Source organism: Cardiocondyla obscurior, linkage group LG12 (genome assembly GCF_019399895.1).
Source record: "Cardiocondyla obscurior isolate alpha-2009 linkage group LG12, Cobs3.1, whole genome shotgun sequence".
NCBI lineage: Eukaryota > Metazoa > Arthropoda > Insecta > Hymenoptera > Formicidae > Cardiocondyla > Cardiocondyla obscurior.
The window spans coordinates 3,512,692-3,530,938 of NC_091875.1; the positions used below are offsets into that span (position 1 = coordinate 3,512,692).

An 18,247-nucleotide genomic window follows, 5' to 3' on the forward strand; every position below is an offset into this window, starting at 1 on the left:
CACACAATGAAGGCTCGAACGCTACCATTTAGTCTGTTCCTATTCGCATACACCGCGCGCGGTCTGTTCTATCCGCATACACCGCGCACCGGCATAGCATATACCAAATAAATTATATATAATATATATTATTATATATATTATATATATATAATTATAAAACGCGTAATCTATGGCGCTTTCTTTCTATCGCACGTTTCAAATTGCGTCCCGATACTTTTTCCCCCCATTTTCTCGATTCTCTCGATCATCTTGATCATTTACGCGCTTCATCGTGTGGCGCGAAGCATACCACGCTAGGATCACGTATGTACGCCGGCCGCCGTCGCAGTACCACAAACGCCATTCCTGACGGTCAGTACACCACCCACACACACACACACATGACATGACTCGCGCCATTGAGCATGGCGTGCACAGCACAGTATTACACACTGACGATCTAGAGAGATAAAAATCCAAGGCGGTACACTGGATGTGTCCTTTCATAACCTCTGAATTCGTATTTTTGCCCTTGTATCTTCACGAGGCAATATCAAGTGACAAGTTTAATAATCATACTTTGATTCTGCTCAGCCGAACGTTCACTTACACGAGATTTCCTCGAGATCGGTGAGAAGTAATTTTTCATTCTACCTAAAGGCTCGGCTAAGAGTTTCAGGAGTGAGGAGAAGGAGGGTAACGTTATTAGCAACAGATGCTGCTTGCGAAAAAGCTGCGTCAACATGCGTGTAGCTGAGAAAGCGATCAATGCCCTTTAAGTTCTTTATTACTGCGGGGTAGCGGTGAGTCCGCATGCTTTCATGGGGCTCGTAATTTTTCAGAAAATTCGACGATAAATATTTGATACCGATACACGCGTAATTTCAATCGCTACGAGATAGAAATAGAGGGAAACAGCAAGAGGGGAAAAAAGGAATTTAATGGCACAAGTTGCTTATCATACTACAATTTTTTTCCCAGCTAGTTCCAATTTTGAAGAATTGTTTGATTTTGTAGTAAAAATTAAATTTGGCATTTAGTATAAGAAGTATGGAACATTTAGGACACTATACTTTTAGACATACTTTTATTGATAAATGTAATAAAAAAGAATTTTGATAAAAAAGGAGCACACATACATATGTATATTTAATTAACATCTTATTTAAGGCAAATACAAAGAAGTCATGTATTTTTTATCTTGAATAAAAAATAAATTAAATATATATATGTAATAATAAATAATTTTTTTTTTAGATAACCACAGGTTATACATTTCTAAAGTGTGGGTCATGCAGACCACTTGCAGAGTAATGTAATGAATAGCTGTGGGAACTCTAATACTAGCACGAGGCTACGTGGTTCCAAGTGTGCCGAGACTCAGAACGAGTCTATAAATCAGGAAGGGGAGATAGAGAAAGAAGGTAGTGGTGTAACAAGTGGTTACAGTGTAAATGATTTTAATGTACCGCGAAACACCTTGGTTATTTGTCAGCGAAATTCCAACTACTCTTCAGACCACAGCTTTGGTAGATTTAAGCCAAGGTATCTTTTTTTATTCTTTGTTTTGGTTGCATTTGAGATGTGCTTTATTATAATATTTTTTATGAATTGTAATAAATTTATTTATAATGAATTTATAATGAAATATTAACAACAGACTCACTGGTGTTCCAAGAAATGAATTTCGAATGGCGCGCGGTGGTAGCTCCGCAGATCGTATCAGGGGTGGGACACGTGGGAGATCTTTTAAGAAAACTCTCACGAATGATCGTGAATCAAATTCAGAGTCCAGCTATCACCCTACATCTAGATCCAAGTTTCAAGAATCGTTGAAAAATCATGAGAATGCACAGGGAAAATACTATGACGATAAAAGAATAAATGGTAATGTTGCAAATACATTGCGAGTGGTGGTGCTTATGCATTTATGTATTTTTTTGTATTAAATTTGCATTTTAAAAAGGTTTGTTTGTTTCAGAGGACTCTAGAATTTCCAAACTTTTGCGGCGATTGTGCCGCGAAGATGATTACGATTATCTTATGGCGCTTTGCAAGCAAGTGCAGGAAGGTATTGTCGCACCGGAAAATCAACGATACATAAGACGGAATTTAGAGACTATCTGCGAAGGTTTGTTGGATTTTTTGCATTCTGGCCCTGGTCAAGAGGCAAAGCAACAGGTCGCAAAATGTTTAGGTCGAATTGGATACGTAGTAGAACAAGATTTTAAAAGGTATATATAAATAAATAATATATTTAAATATGTAAAAAAAATTTTTTTAATTATATTCTTACGTATTTAAAATTTAACAATATCAAATACGCCGGAATTTTTATACTTTTTTAGATATATGGACTGGATTTTCAACAAATATTCGTTGGAACATAAAGATGAAGTGAAATGTTTATTAATGACATCGCTTATCGAGACACTCAAGATGGACTCCGAGATATCTAAATTGAAAGAATTCTCCATGGTAAATAATAACTCTTATATTAAAAAAAAAAAGTTATTTTTGTATTTCAGTACGAGATAAACGATGAATGTTATTCATAATATGTAATAACCGGTTACAGCCGATGATGTCCCAGTTACAATCAATATTAGAAAACGTTGATAGAGCAGATTTACTAGTAGCGACTGTGGATGCTATATTACTCATCATAGATTCCTATCCAGAAACATTTACGAATCATTTTCGCGATACCGTGGATATACTTGTTGGTTGGCACATTGATTCAACACAACAAAAGTCAGTGGTCGTATATGCGAGTCGATGTTTACAAAAGTTACGCTCATTCTGGATAGCGGATCTGCAGTTTACTTTGACGTTATTGGGTCAATTCTTGGAGGACATGGAAAGTTACGATGAAGAATTGAATTCGCCCGAATCTGGCCGTATATCACCCGGCGACGACGGATCACCAACACCGAGGGAATGTATTCTGCGAATTACATCGCTAATATCTGTATTTAATACAGTAACTAAGAGCATAGCCGAGCATTTGAATCCAAATCTTGCATCTCCCAATGTACAATGGTCATTTTTAACGAACTGCTTATCAAAGATGCTCAAGACCGTTGTCAAAGCGATTGAATTGGAAGACGAAACTGACACTTGGATCGAAATATCCAATAACTCCGAAATTTTGGTGAAATATGTAAGAAATATAAGCTCGTCGGCAAAACATGTCGAGACACTTTCTAAGCACTTTAGTAAGGATGAACTTACCGAAGAAAATCTCATTAAAATAATGAGAATATTGGCTATAAATAAAAAAGACGAAAGAACAAATTCTAAGGTGGCGTCTGACAAAGGAAACGTTCCATTTTCTAAGGAAAAAGAACAATTATTAATGAGCGTGCTGAGGTCAATGGAATTAAAAGTCAAACAGATTGAAAATTTGTCCGAAGAGAAGGAAGAGTTAATCGTAGTTGCGAATGAATGCGCCTTCCTACTTCTCGGTTATCTCCAGAGTCGTGTTACAAAGAATCACGAGCTTCTTTATAAATTTGTCAATCTTCAATTACAGAGAGTTAACATTTTTTGGGACGATACTATTATTTCAATGTTAACCATTATATCTAAGATAATAAAGGAGGTATCGGCAAACTTGCCGTTGGAATTAGTGCACACATTACTCGGCAAGAATTCGGCCTTGCTAAAGTTAAGATTCCGAAATTCTATTCTTATTCAAAACGCGAGTTTAGGAGTATATCACAGTTTGCTGAGTTTGAAGAACATCCCATTATTGCAAGAATCTTATCGCTATATACTAGCAGATTTGGAGATAGCTTACAGACTCATACTTCCTGACATGGATATTTTGGTGATAGATAGTCCATTAAACGATTTGAAATATGCAAAGAGCGATGTCGAAATTGTAGTTACGTTTATTCTACGTGCACTTTCAGATATAGGTAAGTCAGTTGAATTAATAATTGAAAACAAGTTCCGTGTGATAATGCATTTTTATATTTTTACAGCAAACGCAAGTAATTCGATTATCGGTATGTGGGCTTTGAAGCCTAGCATTTTGGAGCTTCTCGCAGTTAAGTTAAAACCGTACGATACCACTTTATCAACAGCAAGCCCGTTTTTGCAATACAATATTCTGTACTTGCTTTATGCACATTGTTCCAGGTAAAATTTACGTAAAATTAAATATTAATTTACTGCTGATTATGCGTATCGGATGAATAAATATAAAATTTTAACGTCAATTTTTGTGCACGCGTGCACTGTCGACAGGTATAATCATTTTGTTCCAAGCTCCAGTTTAATAACGGGCACCACCGCTTGTCGCCCGATGGACATGTTTCCCGGGAATTTAGACGTGCCAACCACGTCACCAGCCAGTGGTCATTTGTCTATAATTTTCAACTTAATAGCGAAGACGTACAACAAGAACACGCCTGCGTGTACCTTGCTTCTTTTATCCACTTGGCTGCAAGAGATTTACGTGCAGTCTGAGAAATATATTGGAATCTTGAGCGTAACCCAAGAGTGCCAGAGTATCATTGCGAGTTTAATCAATTGTGGCGCGACAACCAATGACGATATCGCGATCGCGGTATGCAATATCTTCGAAATGCTAATGACCGCAAAGAATGTGGTGTGGAAGCAAGAAACTTACTCGAGTATCGTCGACTTAGCGACATTGCATTTAACTTCTTGCAACAAAACAATCCGTGAAAAATACGGCGTGCTGCTAATGTGTATGCCTATTAATATTGTTATACCAAAATTGAACAAACAGTATTTATTCTCAGATACTAAGGTAAGTGTCAACTTTTTTGAATATTATACATACAATGTATATCGTTTGATTTATCGATTATCGGCTGAATGTACGTAAATTTGTATTTTTTATTTTATGTTTAATTATGCCGTGTCTATTGTAATATATTGCAGAAAGCACGACAGATTGTGACTTACTCGACTGATACGTTGGTGCTCGCACAAAGATTACACATGCGAGGTAACAACAACGGAGAATTGCTTGCGCAACATTTCAAAACGTACATGGCGTTTCTACTGCAAGAGCATTACCTCGACGTATCTGCATTGTCTGAAATATTTACTTTATGCTGGCCAGCCATGTAAGTATCTTTTTTTTTTTTTTTATAATATTAATTTCTTGAAATAATATACGATAATGATTACGTGTAATAAATACAAAAATTAAATTTTAAAGAAAGAAAGAAAAGCTAATGATTTCTGTATCTTTAGACCGGAGAATGGAACTACGGCGAAGATGTACGATCTGGCACTGGCAAATTGTTCGTTCCTGTTTTTCTGGAGCGGTTTTGAGGCGGCGCAACACTGCGTTCTCAACAAACTTCGCACCTCTTTAGGAAAGCCGCAGGAGACATTTACGTCGATCGAGAATGCCCTGAAGATTTTGGCACGTGAGATCTCGTGCCACAACACAGACGTAGCGAGAAAAGAGAAGCAGAGCTTAGACCGAATTTTACACGAGCATACTCGAGTCCGGCTGTTCGTCGAGTTTTTGGAACATTTGGAAAGAGTGATTCATAATGCGGCCGATGGTTGTGCGATGGCTCTTTTACCACTGTCGAAGCCAGTCAGAACATTTTTTCATACGAACAAGTCGACGTGCAGAGAATGGCTGAATCGCATACGACTGGCCTTGTGCGTGGTGTCGTTACACTCAGGTCTAGCAACGAATGCGCTGCGAAACGGCCAGAGATTATTGGAGGACTTGAGCAATGCCGATAATACTCAGGGTATCGAGTTCGAAAGAGCGACGTTGTGGACGGCACAGGCGATGGTCGCACTCGGCGAAGCGGAGGCCTTGCAAGGACTTTACGTGTACATCAAAGGAAAGGACAAACAGTTCTTGTGGCTGAAAGCGGCGATGGAAGAAGCCGCCGGACGTTACGAGTCAGCGGTAGATGCGTACAAACTAATAATCGACGAGCAGACTCGCAACGTTAAAACCAACGACGAAAGTGAAAGTGGCCGGGGTGGTGCGAAATTTGAGAGCGACAATCAAGTGCTGGGCTTCTGCATGCAGAGACTTACCAACTGTTACAAAGCAGTCAGCGACTGGTCCGGATTAATGGAATGGAAGTCACGGGAGGCCGAAATACTAACGCAAGACAACTATTCCGCTCTGAAAAGGCAGCTCGCGGAGAATATTGTTCCGCAGCAAGCGGATTGTTTAAAAAAGTTCGAGGACGGTGAGTTAATCTCACTGGACGAGTTGATGAATTGGAACCTGCTGAACGAGGAAAGAAAAAGTAATTGGAGCTGCGCGAAGACGTTAGTCGAGTGTAACAACAGTTTAACGAACGTCGCCCTGAGAATTCGTCTCAACGAATTCGACGACTCGTTTGACGATTCGTCTTGCGACAGCGTTATCGAAGGATGCCAGAAAGTCGCGGCTAAAATAATGCAGGAAGGATTGCGAAACGTACCGTCGGAGTATCTCAGTGACGCTATACTGCTCCAATATTCCGCGACAGGGCTGAAGAATTTATCGCGCGGCAAGAAAGACAAGAACGTTTTCGAGCTGTATAAGATTGATAAAATCAACGACATCAACTCGAACGTTTTAACGCAATTTTTGTGGTGGTCCGAGTACTTGAATCAAACGTGCGACAGCGGTTCCACAGAGGTGGATAGCCTGCGGCTGCATGTCGTCAGAACGGCCAGAAAGGAAGGAAACTTTAATTTAGCGAAACGAGAGATGGTTAAATACTTGAAGTCGGAGCAAAATCTAATTCGATTAAGGAATCCAAGCGCTTGCACTTTCACCGAGATTACAAGCGGCATATTAGACGGTCCTATCGACGTGAAATGGGCCAAGAGCAGCATGCGCGCGTTCAGAGAATTATCAAAATTACTTTACGACATGGAGAACACGAGCGAGGCTCTGAGAATGTGCTGCGCGACCGCTTTGGGGATCTCGCGAGCGATCGTCAGTGGCGAACAGTCCTCTGATTTACGAGAGACGGGAACCAAGCTTCTGCTCACCCTGGGGAAGTGGATACAGCAAGATGCAAACGTAAACGAGAATCCACAGCTAGAAGAACTGCTCAGATTCGAGGCCGTGCACAACGACGGCTTGATGGACAAGCTGTTCGGCGAAACGATCGATTTGATTCCTACGTCGGACATGATAATCGGTAAATTAATGCAGCTTGGTGTGAATCAATGCCCAGATCTGCCGCGCGCCTGGTCCAGCTTTGCCGCCTGGTGCTACAAGTGGGGCCGAAAAATCGTGGACAACTCGAATTCTGGTCAACTGACGGATACCGATCGGATAAATATACAGTCTTTGCTACCGATGGACATTGCCGAGGGCGATCTCAATACCATTTTTTCTATACTCAGCCAGAACAAAACCATACCCGAGGACGAGGGTGACATCGACACGAACGATATAAATACATCCGACATGATAGAGAACCAGCTGAGGAACGTGTCGGTCTTGAGTCACGCCAGCAACGAACACCTCGGCATGCTCGTCGACATTTGGCGCCAGGCGCAGAAGAGAATTTACTCGTATTACGAGCTTTCGGCGAACGCGTACTTCAAGTATCTGCAATTGGCGAACATCGACAGTAACGAATGCGACACCATCACCGCGACGTTGAGGTTATTGCGGCTCGTGGTGAAGCACGCTTTGGAGTTGCAGAACGTGCTCGAGGCCGGCCTCTCGACGACTCCAACGCCGCCGTGGAAGGAAATCATACCGCAGCTGTTCTCGAGGCTCAGCCATCCCGAGGCGTATGTCAGAACTCAGGTCTCCGAGCTGCTGTGCCGCGTAGCGGAAAACTCGCCGCATTTAATTACGTTTCCGGCCGTGGTAGGCGCGGTGTCCGGCCAGAAAAAGATGTACGACAAGGTTGTTTATGAGAAGTCCGAGGACAACGATTCGAACTTGCAGAACGACAATTCAATAGATTTGAACGTTTCTGCGGAAGAGCTGAAGAGAGAGCAGGAAGAGGAGGAAGAGGATGAAGAAGAAGGACAGGGAGAAGCCGAGGAAGAAGAAGAAGACGACGAGGACGACGAAAAGGACGACGAAGAAGCGACGACGGAAGCGATCGACGTCTACAACGACGAACACGAGAGCTTCATGGATTCTTATTTCTCGCAGCTGGTCGACTGTCTCTCGAATCGCATTCAAAACTCCGTGGTTCAAGTGAAAGTGCTCGTGAAGGAACTCAGACGAATCACGCTGCTGTGGGACGAATTGTGGCTGGCGACGTTGTGCCAACATCACACGGAGATCACCAAACGGTTCGAGCAGCTGGAGATCGAGATCCAACGGGTGCAGGACAACGTCTGGCTCGTCGCCGAAGAGAAGGAAAAACTGATCGCGGAGAAGCACAGGATCATTTTGAAACCGATCACGTTTATACTAGAAAATCTGTTAGCTATGACGTCGGTGCCGGCCGAGACGCCGCACGAGAGGGCCTTTCAAGAAAAGTTCGGGGCGTCTATAGAGGAAGTTATAAATCGACTCAACAATCCCAAGAATCCGGCAAAGCCTCAGGTGGCTAGCTTGGCCTTGAAGCACTTGGAGACCAAGCTGGCGCAGCGCGTGCACCGACGTGCCGCTTATTCTTTGTCGATGACGGATATCAGTCCTGTTCTAGCTAATCTGAAGGACACTTGCATCGCCATGCCGGGCGTAGCTGCTATCGACAACAGGATCGTTACTATCATGTCGGTGGACAACAACGTTCAGATTCTACCGACGAAAACAAAACCTAAGAAGCTCATGTTTCACGGATCCGACGGTCACGTTTATACGTATCTGTTTAAGGGGCTGGAGGATCTGCATCTGGACGAGAGAATAATGCAATTTCTCAGTATATGTAACACTATGATGTCGAAGAACAGTGATACCAAGGTCTACAGAGCACGGCACTACTCGGTAATCCCGCTGGGTCCCAGATCCGGCCTTATTCAATGGGTCGACGGAGTGACTCCGCTGTTTATTCTTTACAAGCGATGGCAGCAACGTGAGTGCGCCGTAATTAACAAAACTGGCGGCAATTCAACGATCATGCGACCGTCGGAGCTGTTTTACAATAAGCTGACACCGTTATTGAAAGAATGCGGAATTGGCTTGGAGAACCGGAAAGAGTGGCCTATCCACGTGCTGAAAAAAGTGTTGGAGGAGTTAATGAGGGAGACTCCGAAGGATCTGCTGGCCAAGTTAGTTTCAATTATTGTACTTTTTAATCTTGAAATCTTGTTGAATAACGAATATTTAGATGCTAATAACAGTAAAGCATTTAATTAGCACTTAACGTTTTTTTTTTTTTTTTTTTTTTTTTTTTTTTTTTTTTACTGCTTGCAGAGAGCTAAATTAATCGGAGTTTCTCTTTTCTGTGTTTTCTTTTTTTATATTTTTTAATTTTGTAATTGTTATATTATATTCATATATATAACATTAATTTTTTTTTTTTCTTATCTTTTTTATTGTCTGTTTTAGAGAGATCTGGTGCAGCAGTATTAACGCCGGCAGTTGGTGGCAAGCTACCAAGAACTATTCGTATTCTGTTGCAGTAATGTCCATTATTGGCTACATAATAGGTTTAGGCGACAGGCACTTAGATAATGTTCTCGTCGATCTCAACACTGGCGAAGTCGTTCACATCGATTACAATGTCTGTTTCGAGAAAGGGAAAACCTTACGCGTCCCGGAAAAAGTGCCGTTCCGTATGACGCCGAATATCAAAACGGCTTTAGGAGTAACCGGAGTTGAAGTAAGTGTTGATTTATTTTAATGAATATTTATCTCAATAAGTTATTTATCGCAATCAAATTACATTATTTTTCATCCTTCTTTCCTCGCTTCCGTGTCAGTATTTTCGATTATCTTGAAATGAGAAGCGCGATGAACGATTTTTAGTTGCATAAATTTGCATTTTTTGTATATATTTCATTTTAAGCAATTTTTAATTTTTTTTTTTTTTTAGTTTTTGGAGAAAAGAAAAATTTACGGGCGCGGAAATTTTTTAAAAATAAATATACACGTACATAAATGTAGAAAAAAAAAATGAAATAACTTTTCTAAATTTTCTCTCTGTTAGATAAATTTTTATTGAACATAAATAGGATTTACAAAATTATATTTCCGTTCTATTTTCTTCTGCGGGATCGAGTCGAGGATGATCAGCTAGATGTTCGTGTAAATTATTGTTTCCATTTGCATTACGATCGTCTTGCACATGTTCCGTTTGGTTTTTGAGGGCGTGCTGTTTTTCTAAATACATTTTGAAGCTGGAATTTAAATTGTTGTTGGGCGATTTGAGATGCAAAATTTTTTGGAAGGCTTTGCGAATATTTGTGTTCTTCCATGCATATATGAAGGGATTCATTCCGCTGTTGGCGACAGCTAATGCGAACGTGGATTTGTACCATATCCCCATCGATTTCGTTCGCCAGCCGAAGGTTCGCATGCAAACCACGACAAAGTAAGGGAACCAGCAGATCGAAAAGCAGCCCAGTATCAGCAGCACGACCTGATTCAAAAATCAGAAAATATTATTAGTTATTATTGTCATTTGTAGCTATTGATCGTTTACACTTATAATTTTTATTTTATCGTTCAAAATTATACCTGTACACTTTTGCGATCATTTTTTTCAGCGATATTCGGAACGATACCGGAGTTCATGCGACGCGCGTGCATATACGCCTCTCTCCAGATTTTCCAATACAATATAAACATTGCCACCCAGCTGAGAAAAAATGCCGGCATCTGTATTGCCACTATGTAATACCTGCGAAAGAGCAACGATGTATAATCTGGCAATTAATCAGTCGCACGTAAAGCTGCGGTAAAATAACAAAACTGATGAAATAATACATTGCCGCGCGCAGTTTTCGCGCAGAACAGATTTTAAACGAATACGAAAGAGAACGAAGAGGCGTGTCAGCTAGACGAGAATAGCAAGGGATTGCAGTACCTCGGCAATACCGTTTCCAGCTCGCAGATCTGCGAGATGTCGAAGCAATTCCAATATATGGGGATCGATGACATGCCCATGATGCATATCCAAGCGACGACTATGGTCAGCAGGACGCGTTTCTTGGTCGCGTACGTGTTATAGCTCAACGGGTGCACAATAGCGATGTACCGGTCTATGGCGATTACTATGAGATTGTATATGCTTCCACCGCACGCAAAGCAGAACATGACGAAGCGCGAGATGCACACCGACTTGTTGTGGTGTAACGTCGCGTTCACGTAAAACGCTAAATGGTACGGAAGCGTTACGCCTACCATGAGATCCGACACCGCCAGATTAAGGATAAAGTAATTCGAAACGACGTTTCGAAGTCTACGGGCCCATGCGATTGCCAGTATCGTCAGGACATTTCCCAAAACAATCGCAACGAATAGAATGGAATCCATCAAGATCCAAACCACATGGTTGTTCTGCTCGTGGTTTGCGGTATTATTCAGCGTGTCGGTGCTGCATATCGACCAAATCGGTGCATGCGATGATGCATTCGCCTTCGCCTCAACAACATTGTTTTCTCTCAGAAACATGACGCTGCAAAAAAACTCTGAAAGAAAGAATATATTTATAATAATACAATAAGCAGCATATAACTTTAAATTGCCTGAAATTTTGAAGACTTCAAGCTTGAATTTAGACAGTATAACTTATTGATGTCTTAAACGAGCTAAAACGTGAGCACTTAAAAATTGTCAAAAGAGTAAACGTGACGTTGTAGCACTAGATAAAAATAATTAAGTTCTTTTAGGAGTAAGAAATCAGCACACGGGTATATCTATTTACGGAGAAATGAGACCGAAGATATATATTTGCAGCTATTTACGTCTTGCGAAGGCGTCTCTACGCCGCTATTGTGAACTCTGATATAAAATCCGGAGGAATTTCTGTAGCATCGAAAAGATGTAAAAAAAATTAACTAGCTAATGCGACTTACCTTTCGCATGCACACGCACGCACGTACACATAGAAAGAAACGAGTTTCCGACGGTACTCCACGAAACGCCAAGGTACACATTGAGCTACGATTGCGTAAGCCTACGAAACGTTTAAAACTTCAATTAATGTTTTTACATACGCGAGAGATGCGAAAGCATGAATATATATTTTATTCACTTGTTGAGCGAGAACGTTTATCTCAATGGCAATGCAACAACTACGATATCTTTTTACGCTTGACAAGAGCCTAAATCGATACGAAAGGTTTTTGTAGATACGACACGCTGCTACCCATTTGTTCGGGAGTGTTTTCACTTATCTGCTCATCTGGTGGTTTCCCTGGTAAAGAACTGACCCTCCTATCGGCCGCTATCGACGGCTCGTTCGCGGTCGAAAGAAAAATTCGAGATTAAATAGTCGTTGTATTTTCTAAGCCGTGAACGTGACAGTAAAAATTGTGATTTGTGTGTTTAGGGTATATTTAGGTTCGCTTCTGAACATACTCTCAGAGTGATGCGTAGAGGCCGCGAGACGCTACTCACCTTACTCGAGGCGTTCGTCTACGATCCTTTGGTGGATTGGCGGGCAGGTGCGGATACCAGCATTGCGAGTTACGGCGCTTGCCAGGCCAGGGCGAGATGCACTGGCGTGGGAAGAAAACAGCTGGAGCAGGAGCTTACGCGTGCGATGTTTGCAGTGAGAACGGCGGAAATGCGTGCTGAGTGGCTGGCTAATCGGTAAAGGAAACAGTTTCACTCGATAGAAGAGTGAAATCTTTTTCTTTCTCTATTATTTACATCTTAAAAAAAGAACAGTGTTTCTACTGTTTCAAATACACGCGTTAATTTGTTCTTTTCTTCTTTTGCTTTCTTTTATTATCCGCTTACTGAGGTTTTTCTGTAAAGAGTTAAAATTAGTCAACAAAAAAATCTTTAATTTTAAACTGCTTGGTTTTTTTTTTTTTTAATTAATATCTCGTTTATAATTTGGTAAATTAAATTACATTTTAATTGCAACAACATTTGTTTTGTGTTGTAATTTTTAATTAGAATAAATTAATGAAATCGCAGAGATGAATTGGCCAAAACTTTGCCGCTGCTGTGCCATCACTTGGATAGCTGGATCGAAGCGACCGAAGCATCACGCCAATGTCAGGATTTGCTCCAAGACCGGCATCAGCAGCTCGCGTTAGTGAAGGAGGCGCAGGCAATGGGTCGAAATCACGCGTTATATTCGGTAGTGAAGCGATACAATTCGTTCAAGCGAGCTCGAGACTCTCACGAGAAGGCAAAGACGGGTCTAAAGGAGAAAATAGAAGAGTGCGAGAAACAGATTAATATGCATAATGTAAGTCCATCGGAATATAATTGTGTGTGTAAATGATTATCGTCTCTTTTATATTTTATTGATATTAATTATATATTATTATATATATTTATTAATACTTCGGCCAATTACATATTATTATATTATTTTATTATAAAAAAAATTTTATTATATTATTTTTGTTTCACTTTAGATCGCGTTGGCAGCGGTGCGAGGACCTCAACTAGGACAGTGGCTGTCAGAATTAGGAACGTTGACCAATCAACAAGATCACGTCGTGTTCGATCTTGTGAAAGAGTTTTTGCAGAACGCCGGACAAAGTCAGATGATAGTGCAATGCGAACAGTCGGAAAATGAATTGACTCAATTGGCCACCGATCAGGCCTTTTCCATAAGCAAATGTTTAGAATTGTTAAGTCAATATTCCGCGATTTGCAGCCTCTATCCTCTCAGCATTCTCTCGCAACATCGCGTCGTACTTTACCATACTTGGGCGAACGAGCTATTAATCTCGGGCACCGTTGAAGCTTGTCATAAAGTTATGGCACGATTTGAGGCGAATTTAAGTCCAATTAATCTGAGTAATCCGCAGGTCCAGCAGATAATAGCCTTCTCGTATCAGATGGAAGCGATGTTGAACGACTACAGTGAGAGATATAAGAAAGCTTACGAAAGGACGGTATCCGAAGGTTTGCCGGAAGCTGGTAATAGAATCGAAAAGGCGTATACAGAGTCGAGAGTGCAAATTACGGGATTTTTGCGACGAGAGAAAGGCGCGGAAAGAGCATTTGAGTGTGTCAATATTACCGCGTTATGTACCTTGAACAAGCGATACTTGATGATGGAAGGCGCCGCCAAATCCGCCGGAGACTGCTTGGTGGATCTTACGTCTCGCGAGGGTGATTGGTTTTTAGATGAAATGCGTCTGACGTCATCGTTGATTGCCGAGTTTGTCACGCTAATACCGGAAAACCACAAGACGAATAACGATCCTAAAATCGCGCTGATACTCAAGTGCTTGAAGAGTGCCGATTATATCTACAAGGGTCTGCAGGAGCTCAACTATAATTTCCAGACTATTATATTACCGGAAGCTATGAAAACCATCATCACAGAAGAGCCGAGCGTCATGCGAATGATAAGCGAGCTTGGTGAAATTATATTACTGACCGGAATACCACTCAGTGACATTCTGGCACAGCTTGAAATGCATCTTAGATTCATCGTAATGGAGATGGAAAGTCCGCACGCAATAATACAGAATATAGTAGCTAACATGAGATTGCGATTCGAGGCATTACTGTCGCGACAAGCAGAGGGTCAAGATTTGAATCAGGAAGAAACTTTGACACCCGGTCAAATGTTACTGATGGGTTTTAATGGTTTATTTGAAAAATTGCAAATGGAAGGTAACGTTTTGGTCACTACCTTGAGCTCTTTGGATATTCCGATAAATTGGAAGAAGATCGATCAGATTCGCGAGGCAAAGGAGATGTCCGCGCCTATTTTTAACAAGGCGGCCCGGCAAGTTCTTGAAGACATATTTCTCATCAAAAGATTACACACCATACAAGAATTTTTTATGATGTGTAGAGACATCGGCACTACGTTTAAGGGTGGATTGGCGAACATATACGACGATGAACGACTTAACAAACCCGTCAGAGTATTCACGGCCGATTATGTTTCAAGACAATTACTCGGAGTAACGTCACAGACTTTGGCGCTAACCTTGTGTTTCTTACTGCAACGAATGGGCCTGAATGTAACTACGGAGATCGAACAGAGAGATATCGGAGCGGAGAGCAAAGTCTCATTAGAAGAATTGTGTCGAAAGATGGTAGATCTTTGCGTGAAGAAAGGTTTATTCTCCGGCTCGGTTTTGACGCAAGCGGATGCATTGAGCAGCACTTTAGGAAACGCCTGGCGGCGAAAGCAAGCTGCTAGATTGGCGCAGCAGAGCGCCGAGGTAGCCAGAGTTAGTCTTCAGCGACTTCAACTTCAGCATACAGCTTATCACTGGTTGCACGAGGATGTACTAATGATGAGGCCGAATATGAGCCCAATGAATCCAATGAATCCAATGAATCCGATGCATCCTATGAACCGTCTAAGTAAGTTTCCTTTAATTGTAAATTAATGTCGTTTATAAAATTTTATCGATATCTATTTGTTTCTCTATTTAAACAAATTTAAATTAGCACATATATAATAATGTATATGCGTGTTATCAATGCTTATTTTAATTGTTTTAGCCTCAAGTAATTTTATCTTTTTTTTTTCTTTTTTAGATCGCTCAACTTTTATGCTGGAATTACGAAAAAAAGCAGCGAAATTGTCGAGCTTACAATCACAAGTGTGCGAAGCACGCGAGCAACAACAGAATCTTGTTTCGAGTGCAATACAACGTCTTAAGTGGGCCGCCGGTGCTAATCCAGCGCTGGGCGAAGTCATGTCCGCGTTTGATAACGCGGTTTTATCGTCGTGCGACAAATTAACCAGGCAACACAATTTAGCCGCAATGGTGGTGAACACGTGCAATTCTATACTGCATTATGAAGCTTTAAGAACTAGGACGTCGGAGAGTGTGACGCACGACGCCAATCTGGTTAAACTGATCAAGCATTGGGAAGAGAGCTGCGTGCTAACGGCCAACCTCAACATTACTGTTACCATGGCAGAGGAAAGCCTCGTACAATTGCTGCAGCTTGAAAACAACGTGGACCCTGCGTGGTTGAAGCAGGCTGAAAAAATTGTGTCCGAAGCGATCATCGACATTCAAAGAAAGCTACAAGAAAAGCAAGATGCACTTTTTACAACCGAGGACTATTTAAGAGAGCGAGTAATGAATTTGCAAAACGTACTCGCCGAGCATCACCGACTCGTGTCAGATGTTAGAGCGTTATTAAAGACAATGGCCAAGCAGGAGAACATTGACGGTCTGCAAAATTATCTATTTGCCTATCGATCCTTTACGGAGAACATTTCGGCGGTAGTGAAGGAATTGGAAGCGGAGAATTTTGACTCAGCTCGCGGTACGATGATGAAGAAAGAATTGGAGGCGATGACAATTAAAGTGCCAAGTTTGTATAATCAATTGCTGGAGTTTGCAAGTGAGCGTAAGATAAATTCGACAAAAGGAGTGGAGAAACCTGCTGGCGCTCTGACGAAGAAGAAGAAGAAAAGGAAGAAGGGTAAACTGATGCGGCAGGACAGTGTATGCTTAAGTCCGAGAAAAGGAACACCGTTAACTAGAGATCCGACCACAGGCAAAGGTATATAGTCTTCTATTCACATTTTCGTTGACACCTACGAAATATGAAAATCACTTATTTATAATATGTATTGTAATTAATTTCTATTATTTTATTTTTCTATTAAAAAATTTTTTTTTTCGTAGCCGTGCAAGAGCGAAACGCTTATGCACTGAACGTGTGGCGCCGTATACGTATGAAGCTGGAGGGCCGCGATCCACAACCGTCGCGCAAGTACACCACGGCCGAGCAAGTCGAATACGTGATACGCGAAGCGCAGAGCAACGATAATCTAGCCTTGTTATATGAAGGCTGGACACCATGGGTTTGAACGGACGGCGGCTGGCGCTCACGCGCCTTGATGGATCGATACTCGTCTAACACGGTACTCAAATTCGTACCGTCGTATCTGCGTCGCCCTACGTCGCTCCGCTCGAAATCAGGTAGTGGAGCGTCTGGCAAAAATGTTATTCGGGAAGCAAGTCGGTTTTACATCTTGATCGCGGGTCGATCCCTTCGACGCGGCAATTGAAAACCCACTATGCTGCGTGTGTCGATTCTACAGTTGTCTCAAAAACGCGGTCGGATGCACTTGCAGTCTGTTAAACTTGGGATTAACAAATATCTCTCTTCTTTTCTTTCACGGAGACAGTTACGAATATGTTAAGTATTCACGTGAGCGCGAGACAAGCAACAATTCTATTGAAAGTCACGAATTTTTTTTAGGGAAATGTAGAATCGGCTACGTATCCATATGTTAACAGAGTAGTCGCAAGAAGTTCGGCTGACGGTGAAATTGACGGGAAGTCCGACGATGATAATAATGATGACGACAACGACGACGATGATGATAAAAGTCTCGATAACAATTATTGCGACAAACGGTCGCACTGTCAACATTTATTGCACGATGGCTGGCACGAGCTTGCCGTCGCTGTGTAATAAAGCCAGCACATGGTGTTGGCTTGGAAAAGAAAGCCTGGCGATTTTATTAATACATTTGGATCGGTTTGCATCGATGTAACGTTATAATTCTAGATATGCGTGCGGTATACATGCGAGTATACTCGACGATTAATTCAGGACCCGAGATTACATAGACGCACGTTACTTGCAGCATTACCTTTTAATTGAGATAAAAAAAAAAAAAAACCAAAAAATAGAAGATCCGTTTTAACAGACGAATTAAGAAGAGTCTGTTATTATTGAGTTATATGTAATATCAATTAAATATTCAAAATCTGCGCGTACGTAAAAATAATACGTAAAATTGGACGTGCGTGCCATACGTATGCACATCTAAACGAAACTAAATAAAATAAATAAAAATAAATAAGAATAATTTTATCGAGCGGGTTAACAACTTCGCAATTGATTACCAATTAACGGGGCAAAATTATTTCTGGAACGGATATGTACTACGCGTGGCTTTAAAAATGTGCCCGGCAGATCAAACGATCCAGGCGAAAGAAAAAAAAACTCATCAGCTTCGTAGTCAACATTGACACTCGATGGGTCTTTGCTACTCTCCGGCGTTGTATGTTTCGCCTGTCTTTTTTTTTTTTTTTTCCTCTGGAATACATATTTAATAATGCTGTGTCGCGTGATAAGCATTTTCTCACATATTGCAGAAGTAATAAACGAGGATTTGGGTTTATTTTATTTTTTTTTAAATTAATTTAATGTTTATTGCAAATTTTGAAGTAATCATTAAAGTTTGTGTAACTCATT

The 18,247-nt window shown here is 41.1% G+C and overlaps 2 protein-coding genes across 3 annotated transcripts; one reads left to right on the forward strand and one right to left on the reverse strand.

Annotated features, from left to right (window-relative positions):
* The first annotated feature begins 360 nt into the window (after positions 1 to 360).
* On the forward strand, positions 361 to 17,681 carry Nonc (serine/threonine-protein kinase Smg1). Of its 2 annotated transcripts, none has more exons than XM_070664447.1 (16): positions 361 to 612; positions 1,240 to 1,527; positions 1,643 to 1,869; positions 1,964 to 2,216; positions 2,331 to 2,460; positions 2,561 to 3,905; positions 3,972 to 4,128; positions 4,237 to 4,765; positions 4,900 to 5,087; positions 5,218 to 9,183; positions 9,464 to 9,737; positions 12,411 to 12,673; positions 13,007 to 13,283; positions 13,456 to 15,376; positions 15,554 to 16,537; positions 16,663 to 17,681. In XM_070664447.1, exons 2-16 carry the CDS (start codon positions 1,301 to 1,303, stop codon positions 16,845 to 16,847), a joined length of 10,926 nt encoding a protein of 3,641 aa, XP_070520548.1. In that variant the 5' UTR covers positions 361 to 612; positions 1,240 to 1,300; the 3' UTR covers positions 16,848 to 17,681. The 2 variants fall into 2 exon arrangements, with proteins under 2 accessions (XP_070520548.1, XP_070520549.1); XM_070664448.1 differs by lacking the exon at positions 361 to 612 and adding an exon at positions 626 to 785.
* LOC139107130 (histamine H2 receptor-like) lies at positions 10,066 to 12,206 on the reverse strand. Its single transcript, XM_070664460.1, has 4 exons — positions 11,935 to 12,206; positions 10,944 to 11,547; positions 10,595 to 10,757; positions 10,066 to 10,496 (listed from the first exon to the last, which is right to left on the reverse strand). Exons 1-4 carry the CDS (start codon positions 11,963 to 11,965, stop codon positions 10,101 to 10,103), a joined length of 1,194 nt encoding a protein of 397 aa, XP_070520561.1. The 5' UTR covers positions 11,966 to 12,206; the 3' UTR covers positions 10,066 to 10,100.
* Positions 17,682 to 18,247: the final 566 nt, after the last annotated feature.

Coding starts and splice junctions, on each gene's coding strand:
- Nonc (XM_070664447.1), top strand. CDS start 1,301: ATGAATAGCTGTGGGAACTCTAATACTAGCACGAGGCTACGTGGTTCC. Junction 4,766..4,899: donor ATTTATTCTCAGATACTAAG/GTAAGTGTCAAC, acceptor AATATATTGCAG/AAAGCACGACAGATTGTGAC. Junction 12,674..13,006: donor GCTGAGTGGCTGGCTAATCG/GTAAAGGAAACA, acceptor ATGAAATCGCAG/AGATGAATTGGCCAAAACTT.
- LOC139107130 (XM_070664460.1), bottom strand. CDS start 11,965: ATGTGTACGTGCGTGCGTGTGCATGCGAAAG. Junction 11,548..11,934: donor CGTGCGTGTGCATGCGAAAG/GTAAGTCGCATT, acceptor TCTTTCTTTCAG/AGTTTTTTTGCAGCGTCATG. Junction 10,758..10,943: donor CTGGAAACGGTATTGCCGAG/GTACTGCAATCC, acceptor GCTCTTTCGCAG/GTATTACATAGTGGCAATAC.